This window comes from Podarcis raffonei, chromosome 1 (genome assembly GCF_027172205.1).
Source record: "Podarcis raffonei isolate rPodRaf1 chromosome 1, rPodRaf1.pri, whole genome shotgun sequence".
Classification (NCBI taxonomy): Eukaryota; Metazoa; Chordata; class Lepidosauria; order Squamata; family Lacertidae; genus Podarcis; species Podarcis raffonei.
Genome location: NC_070602.1, coordinates 9,529,443 through 9,553,744, shown reverse-complemented (window position 1 = coordinate 9,553,744; position 24,302 = coordinate 9,529,443). Strand labels below are relative to the sequence as shown.

The window sequence follows — 24,302 nt, the reverse complement described above, 5'->3', positions numbered from 1 at the left end:
GGGTGTGAGGGCGATCTGGCTGCGACATCTGTCACCCCATTGATCGCCAGGGTTGATTCGGCTGATCTGGCTGGCTAGGCGGGTGTCCCCTTCCTCCCTCACCGCTCCATGTGCGTCCCTCCCGAAGCTGCGCGCTCGGTGGAAGAGGACGACCATCCCAGATAGAAGGAGTGTACCGTTCTTCGGTCAAGGGTATACGATAGCTGCGCTCCCCTGCTAGAACCTCCAAACAAGCTCAAGAAATAAGAAGTTGTTGTTGTTGTTTGTTCATTTTTTATGTTATCATTATTACTGCAAGGCACTTTGAGCTGGGAAAGCAGAATACAAATATTAAATCGAACCAACCCAAAGCAAAAATCACTCATGCCATCCAGGAAGAAAGAAAAACACAGCGGTACAAAGGAAACAGGTTTCTGATCAAATTTTTAACATTAGTTTCAGAAGCACTTGGGCTTGTATCTAGTCCATTTAACAATTCAGTTTGCTTAACTTGCTTCGTCAAAATGACTGAAACACAGGCGTTCAAACAAACAATAAAAGGGTGGTTTGCAGACTGTCAAATGCATACAGAACTTTGGGGGGGGGGTTTGCAGTTAAAGGGCTCTGTCACACCAGCACAACAAATTCACTTTTTTAAAGAACTGACTTTTGGCTGTTTGGAAAGTGACTGAGAAATGTTTTGAGAAGCGTGGGATGAACAAATGACTAGTGGAAAGAGATGTAAACACCTTGCAAGCAAATCAGGATAAATGCTCCTTGCTGTGCAAACTGCCCTGCAAAACATGTCAGAGGCAATGCTCAGCAAATAATCTAATCTCCGCATAAGCAAGAAAATCGGGGCACGTGTTCAATAAACAGGTCATCTGGAAGGGGTCCAAAGAGAGGCAGAACAGAATTTTAAAGATTCCTTACACACCGCTGCTCATTATTTTGCAGGCAAGTTTTGAAAGGGCTTCGCTGTGCAATGTGCTATTAAGCAGTCAAGATGTTGGTGCCTGGAAAAATAGCACAAAACAGCCTAGGCATCGAAAGCTGCATAGTAGGAGAAAAATAAAAGAACAGCGCGTTCTTTCTAGAAAAGGAAGGTGGACTGGAAAAATGTCTTTACGAACAGGCCAAACTCCATATTTGTTAATTTATGTTTAATTTGGCGTGTCTGAAGTGTTTAAGAAGGCAGTCCTGGCCTACCTCACAGGCTTGTTGTGGGGATTAAATGAGGAGAGGGGAGAACCATGTAGGTCAACTGCAGCTCCTTGGAAAAGGCGGGATGCAAAGGAAATGAAAAGAATTGTGAAGCATAAGGCAGAATACAATAGTGGTGCCCGCCCTGTGCAACACCCTCCCATCAGATGTCAAACAGATAAACAACCACACAACTCCCCGAAGACATCTGAAGGCAGCCTGTTATCAGGAAGTTTTTTATGTTTGATGTTTCGTTGTGTTTTTAATTATGCTAAAATCTGGGGGCAACCCAGTCAGATGGCCAGGGCATAAGTAATATTATTAATCTATACTCTTTCATTTAATGAATGTGGGGAGTTTTTCTTAAAACCAAAACTTTATTTTAAGATATGAGTAATACAATATAATTTTATATACAATGCTAAACCTGAGAACCGTTTCTCAGCATGCGTAAGTCCCAGGGGCATGAAATCCCCTGTTCAGCACATCAAACTATTGCACGACACAGAACAAGTTTTCTTCACTTTGAGCTTTCCAAAGAGGTTCTTCCTGCCTTCTTGAAATGAGAAGAGGGGCGTGTGCAGTTTGCAGCGTGTCTTCAGGCCACTTGGACAGCCTCGTCCGCTAGCCGGAGGCACGTTCCCTTCAGGCAAAGCCAATTCACACCATTTGGATTCTCCTCTCAACGAGCTCGCTTCCTCTTGCTGGGCATGAAGTCTGGCAAACAAGAGAAGGGAAAAGTAGCCATCGTCCAAAAAATCAGGGAAGGAAAAGGATTTAAGAAAGCCAAGCCTGAACAAGAAACATTTCTCAGTAAAGTTTTTAGGAAGAAACGGTGAGAAGAGGAAGGTTAGTTTGTATGACTTCCCACAACAAGGAATTGTTGTGGAATAATTTGGGAATTATAGGGACAGAACTACTTAAATTGTATAGAAATTTATTTATGCATGCTACTACAGCAACAAGAATGTTACTTGCCCCAAAATGGAAAGAAGCGGAAGTCCCAGTAAAGGAAGAATCGATACAAAAACATATGCAGAAATGGCAAAGCTTACCAGAAGAATAAGAAATCAAAATAACAAACGCTTTATAAAAGAATGGAAACGGTTTATTGAACATTTACAGATAAATTGTAAATAGATAAAAACATTGGCAGGATTATTGTAATAACCTGCAGTTTTGGAAGAGTTGATATTTATGGTAGATAATTAAATGAGTAAATTAAATGAATTCGGATATGCAGAAGGTATGAAAAAATCAATTTAAGGAACCGCAGAAAGAGGGGGGAAGGAAGTCAAACTTTGAAATGTTAAATGGATTGTAAAATTAATGAAATGTATAAATTTGAAAAGTATGAATAAAAAACTATTTTAAAAAAAGAGAAGAGGGAAGTTAGCTTGCACAACAAGGACACCCTCCAATGTACCTTCATCACTGGGATGGTCAATATCTTCATCTTCATCATCCTCTGCAATCACAGGCATACTCAGGTTCCCAGCACTCTGCTCCTCTGTCAACTGCAATGTCCCTGCAAAGGAAACACCAATCTCAAAAAGGAACTGGTTTCTCTTTCAGCTCCATAGCTACCGTACTTTTCTGTCTATAAGACACCCCCCATGTATAAGACGTCACTTATTTTTCGGGACTCAATTTTTTTGGGGGGTGCCAAAATTCCGCCTCCTGTCTGTCCCATCGCTGGCAGAAGCTGCCAATTGCCCGCCCAACTGCCGGAGCATCAGCCAATCAACACCACCCATTGACGCAGCAACCAATAACATGCACAATAGCTGCTGACAGCCACAGCAGCAACCAGTCAAACGTCCACCCTATGCACAACCCCCACTTTTTAGCATGATTTTTAAAGAAAAAACAGTCTTATGCATGGAAAAGTACAGTATGTCCTTGCCGGTCAGTTTTGCAGATGCGGTTAAACTCTTTCGGGACGTGGGTTTTTAACAAAAGGAGCCTAATAATGCAAAAGACTCTGCAGAGCATCTCTGTACCGATGGTGTTTCGTGGGGAACAAAAAGATGGCAAGCGCCTAATAACCTTTTGTCTCAGTGATGCAGTTGACAGCCCCAAAATGGACAGATCCGAGACATCTCCATATTTATGAATGGAGGCGGAAGGTGCGGACTTCAGCACTTAACGGAGAAACTTGCGGAACAAAGGAAGGCAGGAAGGGGAAAGCAATAGGAAAAACGACTGTATGGAAAGATGGATTCCTTTGAGGACTCGTATGAACAAATACAAACTGATCTGGAATCGTAACAAGAACGGTTGTTGTGCAATGTATTTCATAGGTCGTGTGCTAATGAAGAGGGCATGGAACGAGGTTGAGTTACAAGAATGCGGGAATATCAAACTGTAATTTTAAAAATTAAAAACAGCTTTAAAAAAAATACAGGATACTCTCATTATATTCTGCTAATTGCTTGCATAGCTGCAGCTGACTGAATTCTCTTCTGATCTTCTGTTAAAGAGGAAGATGAACACTGTTCTTACTTCTCCCTGCAAGTATCTTGGACCAACCATTCGTATATTTACGAATGTAGGAAGCTGTCTTATATCGATTCAGGCCACTGGGCCCCATCTAGCACAGTACTGACTACACAGTGGTTCGCTGGGATTTCAGATGGGACATTCCCAGCTCTAGCTAGAGACTAAACCCGAGACTTTTTGCGTGCAAAAGATGCTGTACCCCAGAGCCATGGTCTTTTATAAGCATCTGCAAAGTTTGGGAGGGTGGGGGAGGCGTTATAATGCTTAGCATAGTACAGTGGTACCTCGGGTTACATACGCTTCAGGTTACATACGCTTCAGGTTACAGACTCCGCTAACCCAGAAATAGTACCTCTGTTTAAGAACTTTGCTTCAGGATGAGAACAGAAATCATGCTCTGGCGGTGTGGTGGCAGCAGGAGGCCCCATTAGCTAAAGTGGTGCTTCAGGTTAAGAACAGTTTCAGGTTAAGAATAGACCTCCAGAACGAATTAAGTACTTAACCTGAGATACCACTGTAAAAGTAAGTGGTTTCCATAAAATATAATAAAAATGCAACAAAATTAAGTAAAAAATCCCCTGAAAATTAGATAAAACCTGTTCAAGGTGACTGCCAGTAGGCCACCCCATAATATCCACAAGATCATCAGAAGCATGATGGGCTAAAGGAGGCAGCGGCAGGCGCACACGCAAGACACTCACATCCCCTATGGCAACCAGTCAAAAGATGCTCTTATCAAAGGATGGCCCTTCCCAGGAGCTGTTCATGGAGGCCTGTGCAGCAACTGCACCAATTTCAGGAGTGAACATGTGTTATGTGAGAGCAAAGGATTTCAACCCCCTCTCCCCTGCCCGACACACACAAACACACTTCTGTTTTGGAAAAGCGTTTCCCTACCTCTGCTTTTCAGAGTTTCTTTCTTCCTCCTCAGCTGCAAACTTTTGCTGGCTTTCTTGGCCCGTGGCGACTTGGATTTCCCACGATCTGTTGATTCAGAAGACTCCAGCTTAACTTGGCGGTGCCTTCTTGATTTGGAAGCCTAAAACATTTGGGGTTTTTTTTTAAAAAAAAAGAAATAAGCCAGAGAAGTAAATTAAGCAAGAAGGAAAACAAAATTTTAGTAGTGTGCATTGGGGGGGGGTAGAGAGTCAAATGAACTGCTTGGATCTTGCCACTGCTTAATTCTGCCCCCTGTAATGTTGTCATATGCCATATTCATTAATAGAATGATCACGAAGGAAAGTTAGGAATTCAAACCCTTGGCACAGGGTAGGCATGGCCACACAAAGGAGGGGAGAATCCAGATTCTATTATCCACTAGTATTATACAACAGCAATTTCAACGCCGCATGAAATCATGGATCTCTTATTGGTACTTCAAGGGAGCAGTGTTAAAATTATTAAATCCCTCATCACAACCCTAATCAAATTCGCCCCTTCTCCCCATGGCTGTTTTTAAGCTTCAGAAAAAGATGTCAGAGATCCATTTGCAGATATCTAGTCTAGCTTGCCCTCAGTCACTGAGTTCTCCCTGTTGCATTTTAAATTCTGATCTTCCAGGGCTGCAAGTCTGCTAGTTTGCCACTGATCAATGCACTTAACTTACATAGGTGATTTATAAAAATATATATCACTTTTTAATATTACAGTGCACTCATATTTCAATATCAGTGCATGATATTGTGCAAAACTGTTGGACCCAACTAGCTACAATTGGTACTTCTTAGGACTAACCTGTGAAAGACTGTGAGCTTTTCAAATTCCAGAACTTGGATCATTTTTTCATCTCATCTTTAACTCAATAACACAGTCTGTTCCGTGTCATAGGCAACTAATATATATCATAACTTATACTGCATTAACATATCCTCAATACATGCATCAATAAAATAAATCGGAACAACAAGGAGTAGTAAGAGATATATAACTTTTCATCATACAGAAAAGTAAAGAAGGTACTAAGGAGAGTCATATATTTCAACTTAGAACCCATTATTGCGATCGAGGAGAATTTCCTGATATTCCCTCCACACTTACTTGAACAACCGCAGAGTAAGATTTGGATTTGATGTGGGCTAACGCTCTGGCTCTTTCAAATCCCTGGAAAAGAAAAGACTTTTAGCATTGCCTCTCCCAGGCCTAGACAATGGCACAGTTCCTACACCTGACTCTTTTGCCCTGAGATTCCAGTTAGCACAATAAGGACTGTATTTTTCCATGTATAAGATGTGTATGGACCATAAAGAAGGCTGATCGCCGAAGAATTGATGCTTTTGAATTATGGTGCTGGAGGAGACTCTTGAGAGTCCCATGGGCTGCAAGAAGATCCAACCTCTCCATTCTGAAGGAAATCAGCCCTGAGTGCTCACTGGAAGAACAGATCGTGAAGCTGAGGCTCCAGTACTCTGGCCACCTCATGAGAAGAGAAGACTCCCTGGAAAAGACCCTGATGTTGGGAAAGATGGAGGGCACAAGGAGAAGGGGACGACAGAGGACGAGATGGTTGGACAGTGTTCTCGAAGCTACCAGCATGAGTTTGACCAAACTGCGGGAAGCAGTGGAAGACAGAAGTGCCTGGCGTGCTCTGGTCCATGGGGTCACGAAGAGTCGGACACGACTAAACGACTAAACAACAAAGACGAAAATTGGGGGTCATCTTGAACACGGAACATGGGCATCTGGGGGAATTTTTAAAAGATTTAAGCATATGTCCGGAATTTTGGCTTGGGCGGGCTGAGGCGGTCCCTCCTGCTGCCTTCCCCCCTTTCTCCCCACCCCCCCAGGCTGCAAGCTGGCGACTGACTCGCCTCCTGAAGCCCCCACTGGCTAGACCTCTCCTTGCCCTTCTTCCCTCTTCCCCTCTCAAACTCCCACCCTTCCCCCAGCCCACTCACCACCTTCCTCAGCTCAGCTTGCTCAACGGCATGGCCTGATGCAGAATGGTCGCTGCCTTCCCCCGGCTCTTCCTTGGCATCCTGCTTGGGAGCCTGCAGCAGCAGCAGCAGCAGCTGCCACCGAGGGGGAGCGTTTGGTGCCCCCCCCCAGTCACTGCCTTTGCTTCTGCACCACGGCACACTGCATGCATCTCATGCCAGAAACTTTGAGGGCGATCGCCCCCCAAAAAATCAACAACTTGCTGCTGCCAATCATCCAGATTTTCACTTCTATTTTAGGGTTTCATTTTCTTAATTTTGGGTTCAAAAAAATAAGGGTCGTCTTATACACGGGGGCGACTTAGACATGGAAAAATATGGTATTTCCTTACCTCTGTGCCTTGCGAAGGACCCTCCTTGTCATTCGTCGCTTCTTCACCCACAGTGGCCAAGGCCGGCTCCTGGAAAGGGCACAGGGATGAAGACTGAAATACGGAGGCCTTGGTCTAGAACAGCGGCTCCCATTGGCCCCTTGGTTCCATGAACCAAGTACTCCCTACCCTACCCTATGAAATGCGTTATTCAGAATAGCGGTTTGCACGACCCACTGAGGATAATAATCCCTGCATTGCGGAGGGTTGGACCAGACGTCCCTTCCAACTCTACAATTCTATGAATAGCACAATAAAATTCAAATCTGTAACAATTAATTGCACACTTATTAAAACTCAATTAAAATCCAATATACCTGAAGGAGCATCTGCACCCCCATCGTTCAGCCCGGACACTGAGGTCCAGCTCCGAGGGCCTTCTGGCGGTTCCCTCACTGTGAGAAGCGAGGTTACAGGGAACCAGGCAGAGGGCCTTCTCGGTAGTGGCACCCGCCCTGTGGAACACCCTCCCATCAGATGTCAAAGAAATAAACAACTACCGTATACACTTGAATATAAGCCGACTTTTTCAGCATATTTTTTATGCTGAAAAAGCCTCCCTCGGCTTATACTCAAGTGAGGTGGACAGCGGCGGAGGGACGAGTGGCAAGAAAGGAGCCCTTTCTCGCCATTCGTCCCTCCGCCGCCGCCCGCCTCTCACCGCGCTGTGCCTCTCCCAACCAGGCTCCTATGCCTGCACATCCTCTTCCGCCACCTTTGCTGCTGTCGGCAGTGGCAGAGAAGGAACGAGCAGCCTGAAAGCAGCCCTTTTGGACTGCTTGTTCTTCCTTCTCCGCTGCTGCCGCCACCAGGTTTGTGGTGTGGTGAACTGGCTTATACTCGAATTAATAAGTTTTCCCAGTTTTTTGTCCTGAAATTAGGTGCCTCGGCTTATATTCGGGTCGGCTTATATTTGAGTGTATACGGTTTCTAACTTTGAGGAGACATCTGAAGGCAACCCTGTTTAGGGAAGTTTTTAATGTTTAATGTTTTACCGTGTTTTTAATATTCTGTTGGGAGCCGCCCAGAGTGGCTGGGGAAACCCAGCCAGATAGGTAGGGCATAAGTAAGTTTATTTATTTATTTATTTATTTATTCATTCATTCATTCATTCATTCTTAGAACTAGTTTAATGAATTCAACGGCACTGATCAGCTTGATCCAGTGATACAAGCTTTTCAAAGTCTGATAGTCATTTACATTTCCAACAAGTCCCCCCCTCCCACTGCTTAGTGCCCCCCTAGGTGACCCCACTGCTCCCCAGGGGGTAATACTGCCCACTTTGGGAGGCAAAGGGTTAAAGCAAGGTACTCTAGAGATCCGAGGAAGCGTGATGTGCAATGAGCACTGTGCATCAAATTTAATACACACAGAACACGCCCCTTCATCTGTTCTGCATAGGTGTCTTGGCTATTCACATATGACCAATGAACTGGCTCTCTCATCTGCTTGGAAAACAGGCTGTTCTCTTGTCCTGTTTACACAGCATCGTGCCGCAATGGCAGCTGTAGGCCCAAGTGGATCTCTCTAGATCTGCGCGTTCTTCGCTCCCCGCAACAAGACACAGCGCAAAGATTGCCTCTGCAACAATCCAAACAAGTGTGCAATTCACACACCCCTATATTGTCCCCATTAGCTTCTAGATCTAATGTTTATTAAATGGGTTTTCCCCCTAAATTGATTTTTGAAATCTGAATTTATTGTTATTCACGTTTTATACTGTATTTTATGCTGTTTTATGTTGCATCAACTAAGTGTTTTAAATTTGTTGTTAGCCGCCCTGAGCCCGGTTTTCTGAACCGATAAGGGCAGGGTATAAATAAAAAATTGTTGTTGTTGTTAGATGCCACTCAAACACAACAGAAATTTATACTGTTTGGCACTCCACAGCGAGAGCCCTCCAATCTGTGTTGCTCTTGTGTCATTAGTGCGTCAGAATTCCACAGAAACAGAGAGAAACAATGCGCAAAAGCCAACAACTACATGGCAAATTTCCCCGGTTCAGCTCTGGTCTACACAGACCTGCATTTGCCTAAACTATTTAAGGCTTTGGGGAAAGGTAGGTGGGATACTTTAAAAAGTGCAGCATAAGCGGCAATGGTTTTCCAATCACCCGTACATGCTTCAACAGCACACACACACACACACACACACACACACAAACAAAAAACGAAGCCACCTACCGCTTTGTTCTTCTGCCACTCTTGATGCTCCAAAATGATGTTCTTGAAATTGTCTATGAAGTCGTCTTTTATCAGATTAAGAGCCTTGTCCGGCTGGGACTGGTCCTCAGAGATCAGGCACTTCATCTTTTGGTAGTGGTCGTGAATGTTCTTAGCTTCCTTAAAATGTAAATAAATATATTGACCGGCAGGAAAGCTTTGGAAGCCAAAGTGAAACTTAACCACTGAAGACTTTGAAAGATCGCAACAGAATGCGCTCCCCGCCCCCCAGGGAAATTAGCCTAGTGCCTTCATTATACACCTTTAGGCGTCAGGCAAATGTTCTGATTTACGTTCTATGCACTTTTTAAATGTGGAGGTTTGGGGGGGTTATGGGGGTGTTGTTTTGATTTTGATTATATTTATTGTGGTTTTATATTTTTATTTTGTTTTGTGAACTGCCCTGAAACCTCTGGGTATAGGGTGGTATATAAATTTAATAAATCATCATCATCTGACTTTCTTCACTCATGTTTTATTCTGGATTGTTTTATTTGATATATTACTATGTTTTAAACCACATTGAGATTTTCTCTTAGATTTCCTAGATCTCTCTTAGATTTCTCTTAGAAATATAAAGCATTATAGAAATGAAATGAGTAATATTATTATTACTATTACTATTCTTGATTAAAATTACATACAGCCCTATACCCACAGGTCTCAGGGCAGTTCACAAGATAAAAATCGCAATATAAAAAACACAAAACACATAATGAAAATAAAAGCAACACAATAACACCCCCCCCGGGAAAAAAACAGAGGGGGGAAATAAAATTTATTTGTAATAAAACATTTAAAAATAAGCACCCATCAGGTATCATCATGGAATAGATTAAAAGGTCAATTTAACTGTCTTTCAGATCAAAACAATTTAGCCATTAGTTTTCCCCTCAATTGTAACCATTCACAGAAGCTCTTTGATCCAGTGGAGACTTCCAGGAAGGGGAGCTGGGAGGCAATTTTCTATCATTCCCCCTTCCTTCTGCAGCCCCTACCCCCATCCCCAAATCTGATCCAAGGGTTGGGGAAACCATTGGGACAGCATTTAGTGGGAGTAGGAAAGGTGGCATTGAGGGCCGTGAGAGAAAGGTGGAATTTGCAAAAACTGCCTCCTAATAGTACAGGCATACCTTGGACCCCGAACACCTTGCAATTCGAACACTTTGGCTCCCGAACGACGCAAACCCAGAAGTGAGTGTTCTGGTTTGTGAACGTTCTTTGGAAGCCGAACATCCAGCGCGGGTTCTGATTGGCTGCAGGAAGCTGCTGCAGCCAATCGGAAGTCGCGCCTTGATTGTTGGAACATTTTCAGAAGTCGAACGGACTTCCGGGACGGATTCCATTCGACTTCCGAGGTACAACTGTAGCTGCAAACTGGGAAAAGGCAGGAGAGAGCTGGAGAGTCCTCGTGGCTCGCGAGGAGACCCTCCCTGGAGCCTGAAGAGGACCGAGGGCAGAGGAAGCCCTGAAGAAACCCAGAAGGGAAGGGTCTTTGTTTAGACTGCTCAGCCTCCCCGCCTAGCAGCTAGCGCAGGGGTCAGCAAACTTGTTCAGCAAGGGGCCAGTCCACTGTCCCTCAGACCTTGTGGGGGGCCGGACTATATTTTGGAAAAGAAAAAAAAAAAGAATGAATTTCTATGCCCCACAAATAGCCCAGAGATGCATTTAAAATAAAAGGACACATTCTACTCATATAAAAATACGCTGATTCCCAGACCGGATTTAGAAGGCGATTGGGCCAGATCCGGCCCACAGGCCTTAGTCTGCCTACCCATGAGCTAGCGCATGTGGTATTGAAGCAGCAGTAGCTGCAGCTTTGCAGTGCATCCTAAAACCACTTCCAGAGCTTCGACTCTAGTTGGAGAGAGAGTTGTAGAGAGGGAGAGCAGGAGAGCAGGGGGGAAATAGGTACGACTGTATTAGTAGTAATGAATGGCGCTTTTCTCAGCATTCTCCATTGGCAGCAGCCTGAAGCAGATGTAACAATGATCTCCAATCCATGGCAGTATATCTGAGCGGGTTCTTCAAACCCCAGTTGGCTTCAGTTACAAGGACAACCATCGTTAGCTGAAGCACAGATATGATGCTACAATCATATTAAAGTAAAATATGAAATGAAAGGAAGGACATTCAAATGAGGAGAGAGGGGCACGCCGGCCCTTTGTATATCCCTAAGTGCCTAAGCATGATTATCAGATTGAGAAGGTTGTGTCTGCACCACATTCACAGAACACACACACAAAAATGCTAGATTGGGCTTTCCCTAGGACTGAGAGATCAAACAGGAAAACTAAGAGCTGCGCTTCCTGTTCCTGAGCATGCGTATGTATTAATCAGACACGCAATTCAAATAAAAGTCATGCTTTGCAACCCCAAAACATAGGAGGGTTTGCGGGTGGCATTTAAATTTGTCACATGTGGTTGCAGCATCACCCTCTGTGCGTGAAGGGACAGAATGGCCCCTGGAACAGGGCGACATTGCTAAATCAGCAGGCTAGGCCACCCGAAAGATGCTGCAGCAGAAACAGCAGAAATGTTAAGAGCATGATGCGTACGCCACCTCTAAGAAGTCATCCGGCTTAAGCATTGCAACTCGGTCGTCCGGATCCCTGAACTCGCTCCTGGTCTCCATCTTCTCCTGCATGTTCTTCTTAGTCCTAAAGGAAAGCTAAAAAGAGGTGGTCGTGTCAGGATAAAAGCGGAAAGGGGGATGGGGGTAGGCCAAGGTTTTGAGAATGGTATAAGTGCGATTTACTCTGAACAAAAAGCAAAATTGATTGTAAATAATGTGGTTACAGAAGAATTTGCTATTGAAAAAGGGACACGACAGGGATGCCCAATATCCCCACTGCTTTTTATATCAGTCCTGGAGGTTTTATTAAACATGATTAGAGGGGACCAGCTGGTTAAAGGGATTCAGGTCGGAGCTAAACAGTACAAACTGAGAGCATTTGCAGATGATCTAGTTTTAACTTTACAAGAGCCAGACACTAGTACGAGAAGAGTTTTAGAGTTAATACAAGTATTTGGTCAAGTAGCAGGCTTTAAGCTGAATAAACAGAAAACGAAAGTATTGGATAAAAATTTAACAAGTGCAGAAAGAGAGAAATTCCAGAATGATACTGGTTTATTGATAGCAAAGAAGGTGAAATACCTGGGGATAAATTTGACATCTAAGAATGTGAATCTATTTAAAGATAACTATGAGAAATGTTGGGCAGAAGTGAAAAAAGATTTAGAAATATGGTCAAGTTTGAGACTTTCCTTGTTAGGCCGAATTGCTGTTATTAAGATGAATGTCTTGCCGAGAATGTTATTTTTGTTTCAAACATTGCAGATTGTGGACAAAATGGATTGTTTCAAGAGGTGGCAAAAAGATATATCTAGATTTGTCTGGCAGGGCAAAAAGCCCAGAATAAAATTTAAGATACTAACTGACGCAAAAGAAAGAGGGGGGTTTGCCCTGCCGGACTTAAAATTGTACTATGAATCAGCGGCTTTTTGCTGGCTGAAAAACTGGCTGCTTCTTGAAAATACAGATATTTTGGATTTGGAAGGGTTTAATAATAGATTTGGCTGGCATGCATATATATGGTACGACAAGGTCAAGATCCACCAAGGTTTCAAAAACCATATTGTTAGAAAAGCCCTATATAATGTATGGATTAGATATAAAGACTTGTTGGAAAACAAAACACCCAGGTGGTTGTCACCGATGGAAGCTAAGGAAGTGAAAAAATTAAACATGGAATCTAAATGGCCGAAATATTGGGAAATTATAGAGTATGAGGAGGGAAAAGTTAAATTGCAAAGTTATGAGAAATTGAAGTCCAAAGTAAGAGATTGGCTCCATTATTACCAGATAAATGAAGTTTTTAAACAGGACAGGAAAATTGGCTTTCAGGTGGAAAGGTCGAAATTAGAAACAGAGCTTTTGGAACCCAGTACTAAGAATCTGTCAAGAATGTATAACTTGCTGTTGAAATGGAATACACAGGATGAGATGGTTAAATCAGCTATGATTAAATGGGCACAGGACATTGGACATGACATTATGTTTGCAGACTGGGAACAGTTATGGACCACCGGTATAAAGTTTACGGCATGTAATGCCTTAAGAGAGAATATTATGAAAATGATTTATAGGTGGTACATGACCCCAGTCAAGCTTGCAAAAATTTACCATTTGCCCAATAACAAATGCTGGAAATGTAATGAAACTGAAGGTACTTTTTATCACCTTTGGTGGACATGCCCAAAGATTAAGGCTTTCTGGGAAAGGATCTATAATGAAATGAAAAAGGTGCTTAAATGCACTTTTGCGAAGAAACCAGAGGCCTTTCTCTTGGGCATGGTAGGCCAATTGGTGTCAAAGAAAGATAGGATGTTTTTTATGTATGCGACAACAGCAGCAAGAGTACTTTTAGCAAAGTACTGGAAGACACAAGAACTACCCACACTGGAAGAATGGCAGACGAAGGTGATTGACTACATGGGACTGGCTGAGATGACCGGCAGAATCCGAGACCAAGGGAAAGAGACGGTGGAAGAAGACTGGAAGAAATTTAAAGTTTACCTTAAGAACTGTTGTAAAATTAATGAGTGCTAAAATGTTCTGAGTAATGCGAAATAGAATTGCAGCGATAAACAATTGGATATGGGAAAAAGGATTTAAAGGAACTGCCATAAGTAAATAAAATTAGGGGTTGCTGGAAAAATTTAAAACAAGGATGCAGAAAAAGGAGGTATGGGGAAGTCGTTGAAAGAAGGTTTAAGGAAAAGAAGGTTAAGAAATTATACATGTTTATATATTTGTTTGTTTTTGTATTGTTTTGTATTGTTATTTAATATGTATTGGAAAATTAATAAAAATTTATTTAAAAAAAAAAAAAGCGGAAAGGAAAACTGGATGAGCAAACGAAAGTGAAATACCACTGAGATTTCAAGAAGGTAAGAAACCTAAACAGGAATCACCTAACCAGCCCCGTCAGTGGAAGCCCTGACCCCAGGGTGGATAAAAATCAAATATTTTTTAAATTAAAAAAAAATTGATTTTAAAAAATTTAAATCAGATTTTTTTTAATTTAAATTGGATTTTTAAAATAAAATGCTTTTGGAGGAAAAATCTTTCTATAGTTTTCTATTTAAGTTACATTATAGTCCAAAGGCTATTCATCAGGAAATAAGGATTTGTTTTAAGTTTTTCATGTGTGCTAAAACTCAGTCTAAGGTTTTTTTTAAAAAAAAGTTTGACCACATCAGTTATTGATACATATGCTATAATGTTATTGTTTTAGTTAAATAGATTGTTTAAATTGTTATGAAGAAAATTATTGTTTTTCTCCTTCCAATGAAGTACAGCAGAAAAGTTGTCCAAATATAAACAGTTAACTTATTAAACCTCACAATAATTTCATAATTATCTGTCTATGTATTTCTAATAGTACAACCAAACCAGTAATTTTTGATAGAACTGTAGAAACTGTAGAGGAAGCCCTGAAGAAACCCAGAAGGGCAGGGGGCTTTGTTTAGACTGCTCAGCCTCCCCGCCTAGCAGCTAGCGCAGGAGTCAGCAAACTTTTTCAGCAGGGGGCTGGTCCACTGTCCCTCAGACTTTGTGGGGGGCCGGACTATTTTTTTTTTTTCGGGGGGGGGGGAGGAAAGAACGAATTCCTATGCCCCACAAATAACCCAGAGATAAAAGCACACATTCTACTCATGTAAAAACATCAGGCAGGCCCCACAAATAACCCAGAGATGCATTTTAAGTAAAAGGACACATTCTACTCATATAAAAAAACGCTGATTCCCAGACTGCCTGCGGACCAGATTAAGAAGGCGATGGGCCAGATCCGGCCCCTGGGCCTTAGTTTGCCTACCCATAAGCTAGCGCTGCTGCATCCTAAATCCAGTTCCAGAGCTTTGACTCTAGTTGGAGAGAGAGTTGTAGGAAGGGAGAACAGAAGAGCAGGGGGGAAATGGGCGCTTTGAGCAAGGGTCAGCAAACATTGTCAGCAGGGGGCCAGTCCACTGTCCTTCAGACCTTGTGGGGGGTTGGACTATATTTTTTTGGGGGGGGGAATGAACTCCTATGCCCCACAAATAACCCAGAGATGCATTTTAAATAAAAGGACACATTCTACTCATGTAAAAACACGCTGATTCCCGGACCATCCGCGGGCCGGATTTAGAAGGCGATTGAGCCGGATCTGGCCGCCGGGCCTTAGTTTGCCTACCCATGGCTTAGAGCAGCGGTTCTCAAGCTGTGGGTCCCCAGATGTTGTTGGACTACAGCTCCCATCATCCCTGAGCTCTGGCCTTGCTAGCTAGGGGTGATGGGAGTTGTAGTTCAACAACATCTGGTTGAGAAAGGCTGGCTTAGAGGCTTTTTAGAGGGTGCTCCCCACTTACGCGATTTTTGCTTATGCATGCGGGGGGGAGGGGCTCAGAAGGTGACACCCGCATACGTGGGGATGATGCCTGAACGATTTTGCTAATATCAATCCAGTAACTCACAAATTTAGGCATTGCTGTGAAATGGAATGCTCTGTCCATCCGAAGCTTCCGGAAGACATAGGCAGCGTCATAATGCTGAGCGTCTAACAGTTCCTGCTGGAATTTCATGACTTCAGCCCAGTCTTTGAGCGCAACCCTGATCTGAAGAAACAAGCACAGGCACGTCTTCAAATTCAAGTCAGAAAAACGCAACCTAAAAGCACCTATTAAAAGCCCGTAAGCAAATGCAAGCAGGATTTATACCTTTTGCTTCGGTTGGCACAACTGCGTATTGTACAATCCATACAGAAGATAAAGGGCACCAACTCTGATCTGGAAGGTGTAGGGAGGAAAGAAGTATGGCCACACCAACGCCAAAGCTTCCTTGGTGAACTTTATCTGCTCCGGAGTCCTTATTTTACCACTAGGTTGAAAAAAGAAAAGATACAGCATGGCATTTGTCAATCCCATCAGTTATACGTCAAGAAAATACTACATCCATGATGACAGAAGAGGAGTGTCAGTGCTCAAGGGTTTAAACAGGTTGCTACAGGTTGCCCAGCCTTGTTCGAAAAGCCCTAGACCAAAATCAGATGCTTAAAAAGTTGGGACCATTTTAATCCGTTCTAGTATTTTTAAATTTTGTACATTTTAAAGTAGACTGGTGATTTTTTCTCTATTTAACTGTTTTATCTCTTTGTAAACCACTTTGAGGTTTTATATCGTCAAGCGTTGAAATAAATAAACAAAGCTAACAAATAAAACTAAAATAAAATGATATAAATGAAATAAAACATAGCATTGCTTGGGGGGTGGTTATTGTTTTGTTTTGTTCTTGTTCCTGTTTTTATTATGTATTTTGTGTTTTTACCTTGTATTTCAATGTTGTGAGCCACCCTGATATCTATGGATGAGGGGTGGTATAAAAAATTAAATTAATAATAATAATAATACTTTTACATCCTACTCTTTCCTCCAAGCAGTTCAAGGGAGAATACATGGTTCCCCTTCCCCACCCTCCTCCTTTAATCCCCACAACAGCCCTGTGAGGTTGGCTTGCCTGGGGAGCAGTCACCCCCAGTGAACTTCATGGCCCGGTGGGGATTTGAACGTGGTCTCCCAGGTCCCAGTCAGACATTCCTAACCCAGCCTTTCCCAACCTTGAGTCACCAGACGTGGTTCGCCTACAACTCCCAACCATCCCGACCTTGACAGTTTAGAGAACTGGGCCAAAACAAACAAGATGAATTTTAACAGGGAGAAATGTAAAGTATTGCACTTGGGCAAAAAAAATGAGAGGCACAAATACAAGATGGGTGACACCTGGCTTGAGAGCAGTACATGTGAAAAGGATCTAGGAGTCTTGGTTGACCACAAACTTGACATGAGCCAACAGTGTGACGCGGCAGCTAAAAAAGCCAATGCAATTCTGGGCTGCATCAATAGGAGTATAGCATCTAGATCAAGGGAAGTAATAGTGCCACTGTATTCTGCTCTGGTCAGACCTCACCTGGAGTACTGTGTCCAGTTCTGGGCACCACAGTTCAAGAAGGACACTGACAAACTGGAATGTGTCCAGAGGAGGGCAACCAAAATGGTCAAAGGCCTGGAAACGATGCCTCATGAGGAACGGCTAAGGGAGCTGGGCATGTTTAGCCTGGAGAAGAGGAGGTTAAGGGGTGATATGACAGCCATGTTCAAATATATAAAAGGATGTCACATAGAGGAGGGAGAAAGGTTGTTTTCTGCTGCTCCAGAGAAGCGGACACGGAGCAATGGATCCAAACTACAAGAAAGAAGATTCCACCTAAACATTAGGAAGAACTTCCTGACAGTAAGAGCTGTTCGACAGTGGAATTTGCTGCCAAGGAGTGTGGTGGAGTCTCCTTCTTTGGAGGTCTTTAAGCAGAGGCTTGACAACCATATGTCAGGAGTGCTCTGGTGGTGTTTCCTGCTTGGCAGGGGGTTGGACTCGATGGCCCTTGTGGTCTCTTCCAACTCTATGATTCTATGATTCTATGATTCTAGCTATCAGGACCGGTGGTCTGGGAAGATGGGAGTTATAGTCTGGCAGCATCAGGGGGGGACGGGACCCAAGGTTGAGAAAGGCTGTTCTTACCACTACACTTGAGAATCACAGAACTGTAGAGTTGGAAAGGACCTCCAAGCATCATCTAGTCCAGGCATAGGCAAACTCGGCCCTCCAGATGTTTTGGGACTACAACTCCCATCATCCCTAGCTAACAGGACCAGTGGTCAGGGATGGTGGGCACTGTAGTCTCAAAACATCTGGAGGGCTGAGTTTGCCTATGCCTGATCTAGTCCAACCCCCTGCAATACAATGTTAACGTTTTAGGGTTTTGTTTTGCTTTTAAAAATGTATGTTTTCAAAGTAGGTTTGTTAATTTTTTCAGAATGCATTGTTTTACCCTTTTTTGTAAACTGGGCATAAAGGTAAAGGGACCCCTGACAATTAGGTCCAGTCGTGACGGACTCTGGGGTTGCAGCGCTCATCTCGCTTTACTGGCCAAGGGAGCCGTTTACCTTCCCGCTGGAGCAGTACCTATTTATCTACTTGCACTTTGACGTGCTTTGGAACTGCTAGGTTGGCAGGAGCAGGGACCGAGCAACAGGAGCTCACCTCGTCGCGGGGATTCGAACCACCAACCTTCTGATCGGCAAATCCTAGGCTCTGTGGTTTAACCCACAGCACAACAACAGTATCAGCATCTGAACAGCACACCGCTGGCTGGCTCCTGGTCAAGGACAGTGAGAACCACAGGAAAGGCTGGCCAAAAGTGTTTTGGCACCTGAGGCTAACCAGTGTGGAGGGGGGAGTGAAGATCTACACCAGTGCTTCCAAACTTGAGTCACCAGCTGGTTTTTTTGGACTACAACCCCCATCATCCCTAGCTTGCCGTACCAGTAGCCAAGGATGATGGGAACTGTAGTCCAAAAAAAACACAACAACCAGTGAGTGACCCAAGTTTGGGGAACCCTGATCTACATTAAAGGCAAGGATGGGGGCGAAAGATCTGCACTGGGATCCGCTGCCCCTGTGGATACCGCCCGAATGTAGGATTGGAAGGGGACCCTCAAGGGTCATCCAGCCCAACCCCGCCTTGCAATGCAGCGTTCGCAGCTGACCAAACCTGACCTTCCTTCCTTCCTTCCTTCCCTCCCACCCACCCAGCCTGCAGTGCAGGACTTTCAGCTCAACTGCTTCAGCCCAGCCACTTCTTGGAAGGGGCGGCAAGGGGTGCAGGCACTCTGCCCATGCCCAGAGGCCCCGCTCACTAGAAGATGGTGTGGAAGCGCAGCTCCCTCCACAGCGAGGCGAAGTCCTCGAAGCGGACGCTCTCGGCCTGCTGGAAGCTGCTGAGCAGAGCCTCGCAGTCCGTCTTCAGGCCCGGCCAGCAGGCGGCCATGGTCGCCCTCGCCGCCGCCGCCGCCGCCTCCTCTCAGCACTGGTGTCCCCACTGCGCGTGCGCGCTGCACGCTTGTTGTGGCGCGGGGAGAGAACGGGAAAGGTTAACCCGGCCGCTGCCGCTCTCGAAACAACCCCAAGGAGACGCGCTCGCCATGTGCGTGTTGCCCTTTTAAGAATCGAGCTCTCGGAAGCGGAGGTGGGCGACTACAGCCAATCAGAGCCACGGTTTAGCTGCTCGCTCCGCCCCTTCACTGAACTCCCACCTCTTTCTGCTTGACTCTTTGGTTGAGTCTGGAGCTCCTTAGCCCCGCCTCTGGGCGATGGTTTAAAAGGGTGTTTTGGGAGCCGGGCAGTAGCAGCTGCAAATAAGGTTGCTTGGTTTTTTTTTTGCAAAAGAGCAGCCTCTATAACTAGCCTAATGAGCTTTTGGTGTTTTATCAACTTGTGTGTTTTTATTTCTTTGTTTCGCAAAATTTGCATGCCGCTTGACTGCAGAGAAAACCTCAACGCGGTTTTACAAAAAATAAAATAAAAACCACAATAGAATAGACTTAAAACAAATGAAAAACTCACGCAAACTTTCTAAACGTCTGGGTTTTAAAGTACAGTTGTAAATTCTTCTTGATTTCCTTGGTTTTTTGCTTTTTGTAAACCGCTTTGTAAACCATCTCATTTATTTAGGCTGCAGTCCTAACCTCACTTACCTTTGAATTCACTACCCCACTGAATTCAACTGGACTTACTTGTGAGTTAACATGGTTAGGATTGCAGTCTGAGTATATCTTTCTCTCCCACGAAAAAGCTACCGAATTGAACATTGGTTCTGCATGCAAACATGTTAAACCCACATTTAATCCTCTGCTAAAACGAAATCAATAGCTGTCTGTCGAGCACACCAAGTAAAAAAGCTGTTTTTCTGTGTAAAGGACTACCATGGGAAATGTGATTTGATGACACTGTAATCCTGTGCTGGTTTACTTGCAAGTAAGCCTCACTGAGCTTCAGACTGAGTAGTAGCTCAACATCAAAAAAACGAAGATCATGGCCACTGGTCCCATCACCTCCTGGCAAATAGAAGGGGAAGAAATGGAGGCAGTGAGAGATTTTACTTTCTTGGGCTCCATGATCACTGCAGATGGTGACAGCAGTCACGAAATTAAAAGACGCCTGCTTCTTGAGAGAAGGGCAATGACAGGCCTAGACAGCATCTTGAGAAGTAGAGACATCACCTTGCCAACAAAGGTTCGTATAGTTAAAGCTATGGTTTTCCCAGTAGTGATGTATGGAAGTGAGAGCTGGACCATAAAGAAGGCTGATCGCCGAAGAATTGATACTTTTGAATTATGGTGCTGGAGGAGACTCTTGAGAGTCCCATGGACTGCAAGAAGATCAAACCTCTCCATTCTGAGGGAAATCAGCCCTGAGTGCTCACTGGAAGGACAGATTGTGAAGCTGAGGCTCCAGTACTTTGGCCACCTCATGAGAAGAGAAGACTCCCTGGAAAAGACCCTGATGTTGGGAAAGATGGAGGGCACAAGGAGAAGGGGACGGCAGAGATGGTTGGATAGTGTTTTCGAGGTTACCAGCATGAGTTTGACCAAACTGCGGGAGGCAGTGGAGGACAGAGGTGCCTGGCGTTCTCTGGTCCATGGGGTCACGAAGAGTCGGACACGACTAAACGACTAAACAACAAGAACAAGCCTCACTGGGATACAGACATGTATGCATAGAATGGCAGTCGTGCAGAGCTTACTTCTTACAGGGCTCTTCTGAGACATAGGATAGTGCCATTAGCCAGCAGTCCTGAACACACTAGGAAGTAAAATCCATTGATCACACACTCGTGGGGAGGGGAGCAGGGCAAGACATATAGGATTGTTCTGCACTTAGTTATTTGATAGTGCAATCCTGTATCTACTGAGAAGTAAATCCTGCTAAATCCTTGAATAGTTTTTCAGACCAAAGCTCACAATTCGAAAAAGAACTCCTGCAAAACAAACACAAACTTTTGTCTAAAATGTATAACCTGTTATTAGAATGGGAAACAAAAGACGAGCTAGTTAAAGCCTCAATGATGCACTGGGCAGTAGATATAGGACACAACATAGATTTCAGCCTCTGGGAGAAACCTTGGAAAAGCGACTTGAAATTTACAGCATGTTATTCTTTGAAAGAGAGCTATTTGAAGATGATTCATAGATGGTATTTAACTCCGAGTAGGTTTGCTAAGATTTACAAGACATATAATCAGATAAGTGCTGGAAGTGTAAAGAAGTAGAGGGAACATTCTTTCACATGTGGTGGACATGTAAAAAGGAAAAAAAGTATTGGGAAATTATTTATAATGAACTGAACAAAATGTTTTAAATTACTCCCCCCCCCCCATCCCCAGTCTGGATAACCCAGACTGAAATTCCCGGGTGTCAGAAAAGGTTATTTATGTCTGCAATAACTGCAGCCTGCATTTTGTTAGCCCCAAAATGGAAAGTGAGTGAGGTCCCAACTAAAGACTGGCAACTTAAGTTGACAGAATATGCACAACTTGCATATTTAACATAAAGAATAAGAGATCAAGAAGAACATACGTTTAAAGAAGATTGGAAAATGTTTATTAAGTATATGGGAAATAACTGTGTACAGCTGAAAATGCTGGCAGCATTAAGATAAATTCAACAGAGTAAATAATTTTTGACGGATGTAATAGTGGAAAACCGATTGGAATAGTTATTGTAAAATATGCAGGGATGTAAGATATGCAAAATGAACCATGGAAAGAGAAGAAGGGAAGTCATTGAATATCTTAAAGTATGTAAAATGTTTATTTGAAATTGTAAAACAGAAAATTTAATAAAAAATACATTAAAAAGAGAAGTGACTCCTATTGAATTCAACAGTGAACATAGGAAGCTGCCTTAGACAGGGTCAATCTGCTCGGTATAATCTGCTCTGGTTTATCTACTCAATATTTTCTGGCACTGACTGGCAGCAGCTCCCTAGTGTTTTATAAAGGGGGGGTGAATCTGGGACCCATGCATCTTTATTAATCACAATGAATCAGCAGGATTATGTGTCTGCAAAAAAATAAAAAAAGACTATTACTCATTAAGGCTACATTAGTTAGACACACAGTTTCCAGTTCGTGAGAATTGACACAGTGCTTTCTGTCCCTCCCCTCCATCATCAATGTATAATAATTATTTGGGTCGATTCTGTAATAAACTAGCTAACACATTTTTCCCTCCATAAACAGGAACCGGAGCTGGTCCCTAGGGGCAAAAGGGACAGTGGCCCAACAACAACAGCCACTTGATTTCACTCTCCTCTTCCTGCATTTTACATAATCTCTCTTTGCTTGCTCCCATGTAAGGTGTGCCTGGGGGGGGGATGACACCCCCTGACATCATCCTCTGTCTGGCTCTGTCTAGCAGATTCAGAACGAAACGTCTCAACAACAGTTGTTTTAAATGACTTTCTTTTGCTCCCCAAGTGCTCAGAAAAATCCTCAGTGTTTGGAAACTAGGAAGCTAAATAAAAAAATTGACGTCAGGGAGTACCTTTAATGTGGTTAGCAAGTATATTTTGCAAAATTACAAAGAACACGCCTTTTTTCATCTTTTTTTAAAAAAACCTAAAACTAAAATAAGTTCCAACTATTCTGATTATTTCTACTTTTAGTTAAGTATTTTTATTCATTTACTTGATTTAGGAGGGGCAGCTGCCCCCCTCGCTATGCCCAGGGCTGCGTTCAGTGATGGGGACGCATCCTGACTGAGCGCCCTGAGGGAGGGTCATCAAGCGGTGACTCCGCATCCCCCTCTCTGCCATCCCATCGCATGCAGGCGGAGTCCAACATGCCAAAACACACGTAGGAGGGCAGTCAAGCAAGGAACCCTCTTCGCTGATGCAGGGAGGGGAGCGGCGGGAGACGCCCGCGGCTCCGTCTCGGGTGCTGGACCGCACGTATAGGGGGCGTGGCCCGGCTGACCCGATTGGCTGGGAGCGGCAGGGACGTTTGACTCATTTGCATCCGCCTCCTGCATCCTCTCTCAGCTCGGAGCTGGAGCCGGCGCAGCAGGGCACACACCACGGCAGCCAGCAAGGATGGGGAGCAGCTATCTGGGGAGCGTCTCCCTCCTCGTACGCCTCCTTCTTAAGGGATTGTTTTGTATGGTCGACCTGGTACGTAGGCGGCGAGGGGATTTTTAAAAAAGCGCTCTTAAGAGAACCGGTTCTCTCTCTCGCCATCCCGGGTAAGTATAATAGTGGGTTATCAGAGATCGGTTTTAGAGGTGTAGTAGAGTGCACTTAGGTCGGGTTGCCATGCGCTTGAGACACGTTTATTTGCTTTGAATGGCCGTCATAGTGTCCTCTTTTCTGCTCTTCAAAATATGGCAACTCTAGATGTACTTTTAATAGTTGCATAGAATAGATGGAATTTGGGCGGGTAAAACGTTGTGGCTCAGAATATTGCTTTAAAGGGGGCTAGACCTGTTCTCTGAGAACTAGTCTAGTGGTTAATAGCCATGAGGAACCTCCACAGCTGGTGATAGTGTACCTCTGAATACTGGTTTTCCAGAATCATCAAAGCGGTGTGTTGCCTTCATATGGGCTTTCAAGCTATTAAAAGCAGAGTATAGTAATCCCCATTCTCCTTTGCACCTGTTTAGGGAAATGGTTTGGCGACGGACTACCCAATCCACACAGATGGAGGGCTGCCTTATCATTGCCAAGAATGTAAAACTATTTGGAACTGCCATAAATAGCTGGCTTGTAGAGTTAAGTTAAGTTGCAGCCTTAGTCAATATGAAGAGAGTGCAACTTTGCTCTCATTTCTGCTACTGAACTTCTCTAATGGACTGACAATAGTATATTTGGGAAGGGAAGTAATGAAAGAACAGAAGAAACTGATTAAAACATACAAAAAACATTGTCAGCAGGCAGATTGCGGTTTCTTAAAGAACAATACGTTACATTTTACAATGTATTAAATATGAGATAGTGTGTTGTGCTTTATAAAAATTGTAAAGGGATGAGATGAGACCTGGTCAGCACAGCAATCTGTACATACATTTTCTTTTAAGTTGCCAGTTACTTGAAACTAATTAAGGTAGCTATTCCAGATGCAAAGAATTAGCCTAACATCAGAAAGACATCATACAATATA

At 43.7% G+C, this 24,302-nt stretch overlaps 1 protein-coding gene across 2 annotated transcripts; it reads right to left on the bottom strand.

Annotated features, from left to right (window-relative positions):
• Positions 1-1,539: 1,539 nt before the first annotated feature.
• On the bottom strand, positions 1,540-19,174 carry SNAPC1 (small nuclear RNA activating complex polypeptide 1). 2 transcript variants are annotated; one of them, XM_053404298.1, is made up of 10 exons: positions 19,006-19,174; positions 15,973-16,132; positions 15,730-15,870; positions 11,774-11,881; positions 9,172-9,330; positions 6,950-7,018; positions 5,722-5,784; positions 4,582-4,723; positions 2,609-2,710; positions 1,540-1,899 (listed from the first exon to the last, which is right to left on the bottom strand). In XM_053404298.1, the coding sequence occupies exons 1-10, from the start codon at positions 19,134-19,136 to the stop codon at positions 1,865-1,867; spliced, it is 1,110 nt and encodes a 369-aa protein (XP_053260273.1). In that variant the 5' UTR covers positions 19,137-19,174; the 3' UTR covers positions 1,540-1,864. The 2 variants fall into 2 exon arrangements, with proteins under 2 accessions (XP_053260273.1, XP_053260178.1); XM_053404203.1 differs by lacking the exon at positions 1,540-1,899 and adding an exon at positions 2,238-2,353.
• Between the last annotated feature and the right edge of the window lie 5,128 nt (positions 19,175-24,302).